Raw genomic sequence first — 12,419 nt, forward strand, 5'->3', positions numbered from 1 at the left:
ATTATATTTACAATATCCTAGAAAATGCATAGATAATTAGACTAATATCACAGTTCTAGTAATACAGCCACTATTGGCCAGGATTTCAAGAAGTATAACCAGCTTAGCCACGCTATTATTAATAACAAACTCCCTGGTTTAAGGGTTGAGGGAGATAGCCTTATTACTAATACTCTAAAACAGCTACATAGTGACCAAATACTAACGCCGAATTGCCGTGAATTTGGGTAAAATTTACTACTAGGTTCGCATTATGGCCCAATAGTGTGGAGCTTGTGAATCCTTCGGAACCCTGTTATCTTCGTATTTATACTCGGTTACAGCCTATAGACATGGTTAAACAGGCAACCCCTCTTGGCACTTGTCTGGCAACACTTAGAAAGAGAACTCTAGGAGCAAAGGTAGTGGTAAAATATAACTGTATTGCCGTTTAGCTAATGTATTCACATGTACTTTATTATAGCTTATAGGATCTTGGGGATTAGCGTATGTTGATATCTGTCAAACGCACCATTAAGCCATGAAACATGCTGTCAGCCCACCGCGCGTTGATGGATCTCCTGACCCACAGCGTTGCAATCTCCTTCCCTACACGGTCTGCATGCGCGTATTCCGTATAGCCTGTGTTACTCTTCCAGGTTCAAAAATGCATATAAAGCAGCAGACTCTGCGCTTTAAATCCCTCATGGTTAATTGACAAACCAACAACCAACTGTTTGGTAGTCAAACATAGTTCACCATGGTTCTCATTTCTCGCCTACTTCAAGGCCTTGGTGTTGCAGCTTTTGCTGCTACGGCTTCTCAGGGAGCTGCTGTTAACAGTCAATCACTTGCTGAGAGAGCTTCCTCGAGTGATCGTCTGGTGTTCGCCCACTTCATGGTATGCATATCTATCCCTCACGCTCATACTCAATTAACATCATCAGATCGGTATTGTTGGCAACAGACAAAGCTCTGCCGATTATGACAATGATATGAATCGCGCAAAGTCCGCTGGTATTGACGCCTTTGCCCTCAACATCGGCACCGACGATTACACGGACACGCAACTCGACTATGCGTATGACTCTGCCAATCGTAATGGCATGAAGGTTTTCATCTCATTCGACTTTCATTTCTGGTCAGTTAGCGATGCAGCCGCTGTTGGTCAGAAAGTCAAGAAGTATGCCGACCGCCTAGGTCAGCTACGCATTGACAATAGAGTTTTTGTGTCTAGTTTTGCAGGAGATAAGCTTGATGCCAATGCTGTCAGAAGCGCTTCTGGCTCTAATATCTTCTTCGTTCCTAACTTTACTCCTTGGGGAGGCTCTACGAACGGTATTGATGGTGCTTTGAACTGGATGGGTTGGCCGAACGATGGTAATAACAAGGCGCCTAAGGATGGTCAGAGTGTCAGTGTCGCCGATGGTGACAAGAGCTACACGAATTGGCTTGGAAACAAGAAGTACATGGCTCGTAAGTGCCCCTCTTCCACGTAGTAGTGCAGGTGACTAACTCATAACTAGCTGTCTCGCCCTGGTTCTTCACTCACTATGGCCCTGAGGTCGACTGGTCCAAGGTTAGTGACCTCTTGCCATAAAAAGGAATGACGAAAAGACTAACAACATTAGAACTGGGTCTTCCCGAGCGGCTCACTCATCTTCGACCGCTGGAACGAGGTCCTTCAAAAGGGATTTCCTATGGTTGAAATCCTTACCTGGAACGACTATGGCGAGTCTCACTATATCGGGCCTCTCAAAAACAAACACACCGATGATGGAGCATCCAAGTGGTCCAACGATATGCCTCACAACGGTTGGCTTGACCTCTCCAAGCCTTTCATCGCTGCATACAAGAACAAAGACACCAATGTGGCCAAGTATATCGAAGAGGATCAAATTATCTATTGGTACCGCCGTAATCTGAAGGGTCTCAACTGCGATGCTACCGATACGACCTCTGGTAGAGCTCCATCTAAGCCTAATGAGAATTATTTCCAGGGTCGTCCTGATGGATGGCAGTCAATGGAAGACGCTGTCTACGTTGTGACTTTGCTCAAGTCCGCTGGAACAGTCATCATCAAATCAGGAAGCAATACTATCACGAAAGAGGTGCCTGCTGGAGCTACTCTGATCAAGGTCGATGCCAGCCTTGGCAAGCAGACATTCACTCTCAAGCGTGGCAGTACCAACGTCTTGTCCGACACCTCGCTTATGGACATCACGGATGTCTGCCCTTGCGGCTTGTACAACTTCAATGCCTATGTTGGTACCATTGCCGCCGGTTTCTCTGACCCTCTCGACAGTAGTGGTCTCGCGTCTTTGACCGTCGGTCTGCACGTCACGACTTGTCAGCCTAAGCCTTCTCTCGGAACCAACCCAGCTTCTCCGACACAAGGAAATGACCCCCCAACGGTGACTGACGCAGGTAACGGAAAGGCTTGTATCGAGGGTGCTGTAGCTGATGGTCAAAGTGGTAACTATCTTGGTCTCTGTCAATTCACCTGTGGTTACAACTACTGCCCTCCAGCCCAGTGCAAGTGCATTAAGTATGGAACAGCTGTGTCACCTCCGGCCACGAATGGCCGTGAAGGTTGTCCTGCTTCCGGTCTTGGGGACACTTACAAGGGATTGTGCAGCTATACTTGCAACCATGGATATTGTCCTGATACTGCTTGTAGATACTGTTAAGTTAAGGATATAATTGGTGCGTGCCTGTAAGACTGCTGCCAGAGATTATATAAATTCCTGTCATAACTCTTACCTTTTCTAGATGATGTATTTACAAAGACTTCTCCATATACCAATTCTCAAATCTGAGAGTTAGTCCCTCGCGCGAGAGGAATCAGGTCATCCTTTCCAGCCTTCATGTGCATCGTGCAGACAAACGACCACCATGGAAAAGTCCAAACAAGCCAAGCCATAAGCCAAACATATCCAATACATCTCTTCATAACAGAACTCTTCACAAGACCGATAATATCATTCAATCTCTACACCAGGTCCTCAATCATGATACTAGCTACTTGGAAAGTGAAGAACATGATGGCAGAAGATTCATTTAGAGGCATACCAATGGTAAGATCGGGTGCAAGGTGGATTATACCACATATGTAAAAGACGACTAAGTTCTTGGTGTGCCGAGTGATTGGTGACGTCTTGGGGAGGTTCAATATGTTAAATATACCCAACCAACATGATCCGTGAGCTAGGACGGGGAGTCTATGTATAGAGTTAGATGAGCGCAGGGTAAAGGCAGGCCTTAATAATATAATTACTACCTTAACTAAGTAATATAAATACTAATTACCTCTTAGTAATTAAATTAACCTTCTTCCTTTAACCTACTTAAAAGACTACTCCTTAATTAACCTCTATAATATATTATACTTAATTTATATATTATACTTCTAAAGTATATTACCTAATCTGACCTTTCTTATACCTATTAGTTATACTTACTAATATTAATTATAATTATTATTATAATACTTACTATTTATAATAGCTTATAGCTTAATTAAAACTATTATATAACTAATTATAATCTTATTAATATAATTACACTAGACTTAAAGTAAGCTATAAGTAAAAAGTATTATATATTATATATAATAGCTATAGCTATTAAAAAGAACTTCTTATTAAAAGGGAAATTAAATTTAATTAAAATAGTTATTTTTAATTATAACTTAATTTAATTAATTAATTATATAAATCTAAGTTATATAGGAAATATAATATCTTTAGCCTAGATTAAGGAAGAGCTATTTAGAATAAAAAAGCTAAAAAAGGCCTTAAAGTTTAATTAGCCTTTAATAATAAAAAAGATAGCTTTTCTTCTTACCTTTATAGGCTTAAACTTAGCTTAATATAAAAAGTAATTTATTAATATAATTATAAAGGTAGAATAAGTACTTTATATCTTTCTTATTATAAATAAATAATATATAAACTAAGCTAGTTATAATCTTAGATTATAAGAATATAAAAAGTTTTAAAATAAATATAAAGTAAAGGCAGCGTTTAAGAATTATATTAAAGTTAAAATTAAAAGAATTATATATAGCTTTATATAAGTTAATTAAAAAAGTAAAATTAATAAAAAGTAATAATTTAACTTAGGAAATAATTTTATTATACTTATACCTTAGTAATTATTAATAAAATCTCTTAATATATAATAACTCTATATAATTACTAAAAGATATAAGGTATATATAATATAACTACTAGGATTATAATATTAAAGTTAAAGAACTTTAATAAGTAAATAAGATACTTAGCTAGTAGCATAAGGCAAAAAAAAATCCTACTTATAAGATAGAGGGAAAATAACTCTAAAAGAGAGTTAAGATTTACTTAATTAAATAAATACAGATATATAAATAGTAGCCAAATTATTAAGAAGTAATAGTTAAGTAAGGTTAATATAATTAAGTAATTAGTATTATAGTATATATAATAAAACTAGGTAAAATATAAGAATATATTAAAAAGCTATTAAGACCTTTAAGAAAGGAAACAGTAATTAATTTTAATTTATTAAATAGTTTATAATATTTTTATTATAACTTATTTTATAATACTTATATATTTAGTATTAAGACCTAACTTTATAAGAAAAGGTTTTATATATAAAAGCTATATATATAATATAATATATCTTTAGTTTTAACTACTTAATTAAGATAAAATATATTTTATAACAATAAGAAACATCCGAGCTTTTAATTAGTATGCTTACCTAAGCAAAATACGGGGATTTAGCTAACTCTCTATTATAAAGTTTAAATTATAAACTTTAATTTCCTTACTAAGGAAATAATAATAAGGAAGTCACATAACTAGGGTTACGTGACTTACATTTTATATAGATAATATATATATTAAATCTTACCTTATAGTTCTATAATTTATATAATACTAGTTAAAATTTAATATATTAAATAAGGTTTTCTCTTACTAATACATCTTATAGCTAACTAATTATAATAAAAAGCTTATTATTAAAATTACTGAATTTTGGCGACTTTAATAATAGTCTTTATATTAATATATATACTACCCCTCTTTAGGATTACTTATATATATCTATCCTTAATTTAACTAAGAGAACTCTGTCTTAGATTTCTAATAACTTTATTAAGAATTACATAATATATATTATTAAAATAAGAAAAGTTTGCCTTACTTAACAAACCTACTCGTATTATCTACTACCTACCCTATACTGACTTATAATCATTATAACCTTCTATCTAATTATAAAGACTTTAACCTTACCTCTTATTACACTTATCTACCCTATAACCTATATTAAGTTTATAGGCTATTTTATTTAAGCCTTAATATATATAATACTTATGTATTATATATATTATATTATCTATATTATATATCTTCTTCTATCTCTTTTACTTAAGATATATTACTTTATATTATTCTTTTTATATATTACTAAAAGAAAATATATAAAAATATTAACTTTCTAATTAATTTAATTTAATAAAGGAAATAAAGAAAATAATTAATAAGAGGAATATATATATGTATATAAGAAAATTTACTTAGTAATAATAAACATCCTTACCTTACTATATATATAGCTATATTTTCCATTTCTATCTTAACTTCTCCTCTTTTACTTTTCTATATATATTATAATTTGGCAGCCTATGCCTATAAAAAGAGCGTTTTAATAAGTAGAGGTTATCTATATAGATATAACATATCTGCTTTACTAGGAATTTACAAGGGAAATACTAATATTCTATATCGTATTCAGGACAATTAGAGCTTCTTCCCTGCTTGTCCCATTGCCTTACTAACTAGGGCATGTTTGCACTTCTTCTTAGGTTCTATAGTAACTACACTGTATTCCGAGCCTTTTATATTCCCTAATCCCCATGGAAATAGCTCTGTTGAGTCATAACGCAGATCTTGAAGCCTAGAGGGATAGACTTACCATTAACGAGGGTTGTATTCTTGATACCTCAGATCAATGGTAATCAGTGGTGCTCTATCCTTCGTTTCTAGGTTGTTAAGAACAAAATGTCTGAACAGTACATAGCCATAAGTAATACGTTAATATTGGTTAATCGAGAAAAAGATACCAAGAGGCGGCACGACCTAGCTCGCCAAGCAGAGGAGGACACAACCCTGGAGCTACATCTACCGCAATGACAAAACCGAAGCGATTGCCCCGGGCCTTTTTGCCGACCAAAATAACAGTATGTATTGGGATGAAACGAGAGCTATCACCCAGGCGACGGAACTTTCACTCCTCGCTAGGACATAGGGTTCTACATTGCGAAGGGACTGGAACCGATTAGAAATTGATTACAAGTTAGATAGGCTTCTTGGTCTGGAGGAGCGCTCCAATGATGGCTTAGCACTAACCTGCTACTTACGCAGAGCGGCCCAGTGCTTTCATCTTGTTAAGATCGCAAGCACTACTTAGACTTATTCTCTAGTTTATAACTTTTAGGAATATTAGTTACTTTTATAAAAGCTTTCTCTCGTCCTGTAGCCTATATTTTATGTACTTCGTTGCAGGTAAGATGTTATAATCTGAGTAGTTATGTAGCCAGGTCTATTGCTGAGCAAACTAACTATCTTAGCATTACACTGACTTATTTTCTTGACAAGAAGCTAGATGTCTGGACTTATATACCTCCTTATTACTTTTTCTCACTTTTAGTAAACTATAGAATTTATATACCTTAAAATTAACATATTATGAATACCCTGCTTTCCGTTTATATCTTCAAGCTCGATCTCTAAGGCCGTCCTTTAAGATGCCCCAGACTCAAGGATGCGATCCTGTGAGCTTGTCGGGACAATATTATTTTCATCGCCGTGGATATCAATTACTTGATCGTGATGCGCTACAGAATACAACCCTTGATTGTTATTTGAGGTGAATTGCTTGAGGCCACTTCTGGGTGTCTGATTTCGAGAGGATATTATATACGCCTGATCTGCAAACACCAATCTGGACGCGAGCATGTCAATGCTACAAGATAAACGTTAGTAAGCATATGGCAAGAGCATCTATACGGCAGTAATAGGTTCAACTGACAGCATGACGAAAGGGAAGAGGCATTCCATGGTGTAAGCGAATCGGTCTAGTTGGCTTGCTACGTTTGTCGCGCTCTGGGCTGCAGTCTGAAAGGAGTATGTGATAGCCCTCATGACACCAATAACAGCGAGCAGAGCCAGACGAACCTCAGTGCTTCGCATTAAATATCGAAAGAGGCCCACCTCAATGGCTGCTTGTAGGGACGTGGTTTTTGCGGAAGCGAAGACGGTTAGCAGGAAGTATGCGCTGATGCACTCCACCAAGGCGATCGAGGCGAAGTAGCCGATATGAAGATGGTTGATGACTTCCTGATATGGATCACCTCCGTGTAGGATAGATCTAACCCTCATGATGGCGATCATTATTCTGAGGGCTGAGATTATGACCATGATGGTCCAAAATAAACTGGCAAAGACGTGCCAGCGGCGGTTTCGTAGCACGCGGCTCAAGATCACGAAACTATAGAATGAGAGCCCTGCTTCTTGGACCTTTGGTACACAATCCAACGTCAGCCAGAAATGCCCACGTTTTGGATATTTTTCCAGATCAGAAAGACCCCTACCAACCAAAACAAGTCCGCAAATGCCGACGCCACGGCCTTGCCCTTAACGGAGTTCCCTTCGGCGTAGAATGCATAGTAGCACAGCCCATTCGCGATGGCCGCGGCGGCAGATGTTATTAGAGGAACGGCGGATATTTGTGAAAAGTTGGTAATGCTGCAAACGAGGAAGCCAAAGAGGACGTTTCCGATTCCAATGGTGCTCAGGATGGACCAACTTAGCTCAAAGTACAGGGGATTAGGTGAGCTCAACATGGCGGCGTGTAATAGAGCCAGAGCAAGCCACACGGAAAAATAACAAGGCGGTTTAAGAGCAAATGGAAAGATGGGAACATGATGATATGTATGGAAGTTATTTATGTTTTCTCTTAACAGGTCGTAATGTCTGGCACCCCGCAGTCTGTCTAGATTCTGTGTTCTGATGTGCAAATGGTGTGCGGCAAATGCCGAAGGTTGCATGTGGCTGACAGCCTACTCTGTAGAACTACGATTCCTCACTCGTTTATCACTGATCATAATACAAGATTTGTGCCAGCCCTGGAACTTCCCGCAGCGACTATTTGACGCTAGACAGGGCCACCGGGGTCGTAAAGGCCCAGTAAGATACCGCCTGTTTGACTCTGGCTGAACATTAGAATCTACTACTCGGCGATGCCATCTCTTTAGACCCCGTAAGGCTTGGGGAGTTCAATAGCATGTGCTTCGTGCCCTCATTGCCAATCGCTTAGCAAAAATGCGCTTTTCTGATTGATTGATTGAGAAGATGATGTTCTCCACAAGCGTTAGGGCTTCCCAAGAAATATCTCTTCTGCTAGCAACCGGAGCCTTGGCTTCACTAGGAATCAAATATGCCGAGGTGTTATGGGTTGCAGCCAAACGGACGAGCCACGCGCTTCATCACTCGCGTGGCCCGACTCCACTCTTTTATTTATTGGGTGATCTTTTCCTCTCTCCTTACCTAATGCACTATACTAACGGTTTAGACATTTATCTCCTTTTTAAGAACCGGGATATCATGGCTATTGAGCAGCTATTTGCTACTTGTTGGTCGCATTAGTTATTATGGTTTCTTAAGAGCTAATGGAACTGGTTTAGGAAAAGACTGTGTTATGCCCTTTGATGCCATGACCTAATCGCGTTTCGTTGGTTTGAATATCGACTACTTCCGTGCGCCTCTGCGTAAACGCCAGTTCATAAACATGGCAATCCAGGCCCTCCGGCAGTTGAGTGGCGTTAACCTTTTATTTTATATTAGTTCAACTCTTCTTAGTTAATATAATTGTGCATCTAATAAGATTTATTATTGTACTAAGTATTTCTAAGATTCTAGCATCTCCAGCATCTGTCTTTACTTCGGCTATCAATGTAATCCCTACTATCCCTGGTATATATGCTATTAACCGCTGGGGCCGTAGACCTATTCTCCTCTGGGGAGGAGTCGGCATGTGTGCAGCTCATATAACATATTGGTTCGTATTGAAATGCGGGGTAGAGATATCGCCTTGTGCCCCTGTTTTAATTCTTGTCTTCTCTTCTAGTAGCTAATTACTCCATTTTAACCTTGGCAATATTTACGATTCGTTGGGAAATCCGGGAATCCCCCTTATCTTCAGGATTTAGACTGTTAGTCTAAAAGCCCTAGATTTACCCGTTGGCTCGAGCCGGGGGGGGGGGGGGGGGGGGGCCTAACTAAGCAAGCTTAGTTAGGCACAAAACAGTAAGATAGTATAAAAGTATAAGACAACCCCGCTCTGCCGGCTGTCGCGAATTTTATTAATTTTATATATTATTTTAATATAAATCTAAATACTAATTAGTAGAAAGAAGAGAATTTTTATTTAAGTATATTATACTATTGGATCTTAACCTTAAAGCTGCCTAGGCAGTAGTTCTTTTGCAGTAATAACTCTAAAAGGGCATATTTTACAATACTTTTAATAGCCTAAAAAAGGCTTTTACTCTATGCAATGCTAAATGTTAATATCCCGGCTCTAAGAAGTTATCTATTATATATATTATTAAGCGGCTTAAAGCGGCTAAATACCCTAGGTATTATTTATATGCAATTTTACTATAATTATATATATAAATTAGTATATAAGGTTGGCTTATTATTATAAAATTACTTACTGCTAACTTATATTGCTAATTAATTAAAATTTCCTATATATTAGGATTAAGGTAAGCTATTATTAGTTTAAAGTTAAGGTATATATAATTTTAAAAGGATTATTAATAATATTATTTATTACTTAATTATATTATAATATATAAAAGTAGTTTAAGCTTATATGTTAAATAATAAATAAATACATATTCCTTAATAATAAGTATTAAATACTTATTTATAAAAAATATTAAATAGTACTTTAGCCTTATAAATTTATAAAGTATTTCTAATAGATATATTTATTAATAGGAAATAAGTTAAGGAATATTATAAATTATTATATTAGTATAAACTTAGGTAATTTAAATCTTTAATTTAAGTAAGAAATACTATAACAGACCTAAGTAGATATTAAAGACTCTTAAAGCTAAGTAGAATTTAATAGCAAATTTATTATATTAACTATTTAAGTATAACTATTTAAGACAAATTGATATAAAAGAGGTTCTTAAATATAAATAGTTTAAACTTTAACTAATAATATAATATATAATGTTATTTCTAAGTAAAAAGTTATAACTTAAAAATGAGTTTTATTAACCCTTAATATAGTCTATAAGTTCTATATAAAGTTTAGTTATTTATATAAAATGCCTATAATAATATCAGAATTAATTATAATAGTAATACTAATTTATATACTTGCTTTATTTATAATAACCAGAATTCAGGGTGCCTAACCCTGACTTTTAGCAGGTTTGCAAGAATGGCTCCTTTATTAAGAGCTGTATACTCCAAGCTTTGGGCAGTGCTTCCGCTACTTAGTTATTTAAATATTAGTTTTACTTTAAGGTATTATTATACTATTATATATTTCTAAGAATAGCACGGCTATATATAGCTTTTTATTTCTTTGAAATAAGAAGTCTTATTGCAGTATAATATATTTATCACGACTAATATCAATCCAACTTTGTAGGCTTAGTGAATTAATCTCCTTACTTACGTCGAGGATAGATAGAAGACGAGAGAATTCTTGCAAATACGTTCTGGCCCGTTGTGTACGTTGTTTGGTCAGATCGTCTGGACAGGACAGAAGCGAAACAGCAACGTCTCTCACCTTATATACCTGTTGTTCAACCAAGATATAACTCGTCAACATAGGAACCTTAATCTTTAGCATTTTCTTTTACGTGGTTAATAAATAGAAATGTATAGAAAATGCCTGTACTAACTATGGAGATGCCATTCGGCTCTAAACCAGAATGGGACATAGAATGCAAGAAGTGCAGAAGTTGCTCACAGATATATTCTCGTTTATCCCATGACATAGGATCCGGTGCTGGATGAGAGGCACGGGATATAATTGAGGAGTTGATAGATCCTTGTGGAGCTGGGGTAGATGACTGTTCCTTGCTGACGAGCGTATCAATCTCATCAAGTAGCAGTATTTGTAACCACAAGTGTGTAACATGTATATTTGCTCGGATAGCTTCTCGTTGAAAATCAGTCACATCTAGATACTCCTCTGGCACTGTGGAGTGAGCCCTTGGTAGCCATAGTCGATAAGCCGGCGGATCTGTGTCAAGCATATACTTGAGATGATGAAACCGATTCCTGAGAGAAGCAAGCCGCAGCACTGGATCTTTTAGGTGCACACAGTCAGTAAGCTGTTCGGTTGTTGACCTCGGAGGTCTCACAGCGGCTGAGAAAACGCGAGAATGAATGTTGGACCCGGCGGTCAAGGACTTGGCGGCGACATCTTCGGGACAAGGAAGAATGCCGCTGGAGGAGATGAATTCATCATCCACGGGAGTGGGCATAAGGCCCTCAATATCCAAATCACATAAGGTCGTGGGGTCGAGAAACATCAGTTGCTCGTTTTGCAAGTTGTGCATCTGGTGGGGTTACCGCTACAACACGGCTCACTACTCAGCGTCACCGGAAAACGTGAGTCTGGACCCTGATGTACTCAATGGACATAGTCCACTTGTCCCAGAGTCATCTGTAACGACATCACCCGGGAGCTGCATCGCTTTATATCCGACTGACATACTGTTCCCACGAGACCTTGTGCGATTTATTCTCAACGACTACATAACATATGTTTATGCACTGATCCCTGTAATTCATCGGCCAACCTTCGAGCTCGACCTCGACCGGAACCGCGATATACACGACGGGGACTTCCTCACTTTGGTCATTTCCCTCTGCGCCGTCACGGTTGGCCTTTTACACTCCAGATTCCAGACTTATAGGACCTTTTCGAGTCCCCTACCATTCCAAACACGCACAGAGATGGTGGACCACTGTTACAAGCTCAACCAGAGTTTTCGGGACACGAGGTATTTTGACATGATCAGCCATCAGAAGTAGGCAAGCACATATTTACTTGGCGTTACATTTCACCAGACGGGCAATACCAACCTTTAGCGAATACTCGAGATAGAATCAATGCAGCTATTACATCTGTTAGAAGTACAGCACCCTTCGAGTTATGCAGGCCTCGATGCTATAGAGGTCCAGCTCCGAAAAAAGGCATTCTGGTTGATGTTTTACGGTTATGTCCTCCTCGGTTTTGGACCACGGGCTTTTGACGGCAGCAGAAATGTGCGCTGGGAGTCTAGTCTTTTGCAATTGTGGCATCTCGCTCCTGAGTCTGGTGTATATGGAGTATTTGTCCAGCGA

General features: G+C 37.5%; 3 protein-coding genes across 3 annotated transcripts; 1 reads left to right on the forward strand and 2 right to left on the reverse strand.

Moving 5' to 3' along the window:
- Positions 1–739: 739 nt before the first annotated feature.
- BKA55DRAFT_696553 (glycosyl hydrolase family 71-domain-containing protein) lies at positions 740–2,669 on the forward strand (the record flags this gene model as incomplete). The annotated part of the gene is made up of 4 exons (XM_046200276.1): positions 740–880; positions 927–1,455; positions 1,506–1,558; positions 1,611–2,669. 4 exons carry the CDS (start codon positions 740–742, stop codon positions 2,667–2,669), a joined length of 1,782 nt encoding a protein of 593 aa, XP_046043261.1.
- Positions 2,670–6,728: 4,059 nt separating this feature from the next.
- BKA55DRAFT_583151 (uncharacterized protein) lies at positions 6,729–7,996 on the reverse strand. The gene is made up of 3 exons (XM_046194176.1): positions 7,625–7,996; positions 7,063–7,550; positions 6,729–6,996 (listed from the first exon to the last, which is right to left on the reverse strand). Exons 1-3 carry the CDS (start codon positions 7,874–7,876, stop codon positions 6,774–6,776), a joined length of 963 nt encoding a protein of 320 aa, XP_046043262.1. The 5' UTR covers positions 7,877–7,996; the 3' UTR covers positions 6,729–6,773.
- Positions 7,997–10,659: 2,663 nt separating this feature from the next.
- BKA55DRAFT_526060 (uncharacterized protein) lies at positions 10,660–11,635 on the reverse strand (the record flags this gene model as incomplete). The annotated part of the gene is made up of 2 exons (XM_046188797.1): positions 10,660–10,860; positions 10,967–11,635. Coding segments are annotated over 2 exons (870 nt in total), but the record flags the coding sequence as incomplete, so codon positions are not given.
- Between the last annotated feature and the right edge of the window lie 784 nt (positions 11,636–12,419).

This window comes from Fusarium redolens (genome assembly GCF_020744475.1).
Source record: "Fusarium redolens strain MPI-CAGE-AT-0023 chromosome Unknown BKA55scaffold_22, whole genome shotgun sequence".
NCBI lineage: Eukaryota > Fungi > Ascomycota > Sordariomycetes > Hypocreales > Nectriaceae > Fusarium > Fusarium redolens.

Bases quoted from the DNA above. Each gene is read 5' to 3' on its own strand.
- BKA55DRAFT_583151 (XM_046194176.1), bottom strand. From the start codon at position 7,876: ATGTTGAGCTCACCTAATCCCCTGTACTTTGAGCTAAGTTGGTCCATC. The intron at 7,551-7,624 runs GTAGGGGTCTTT...TGTGTACCAAAG, and splicing joins TTGCGGACTTGTTTTGGTTG to GTCCAAGAAGCAGGGCTCTC. The intron at 6,997-7,062 runs GTCAGTTGAACC...TTTATCTTGTAG, and splicing joins CTCTTCCCTTTCGTCATGCT to CATTGACATGCTCGCGTCCA.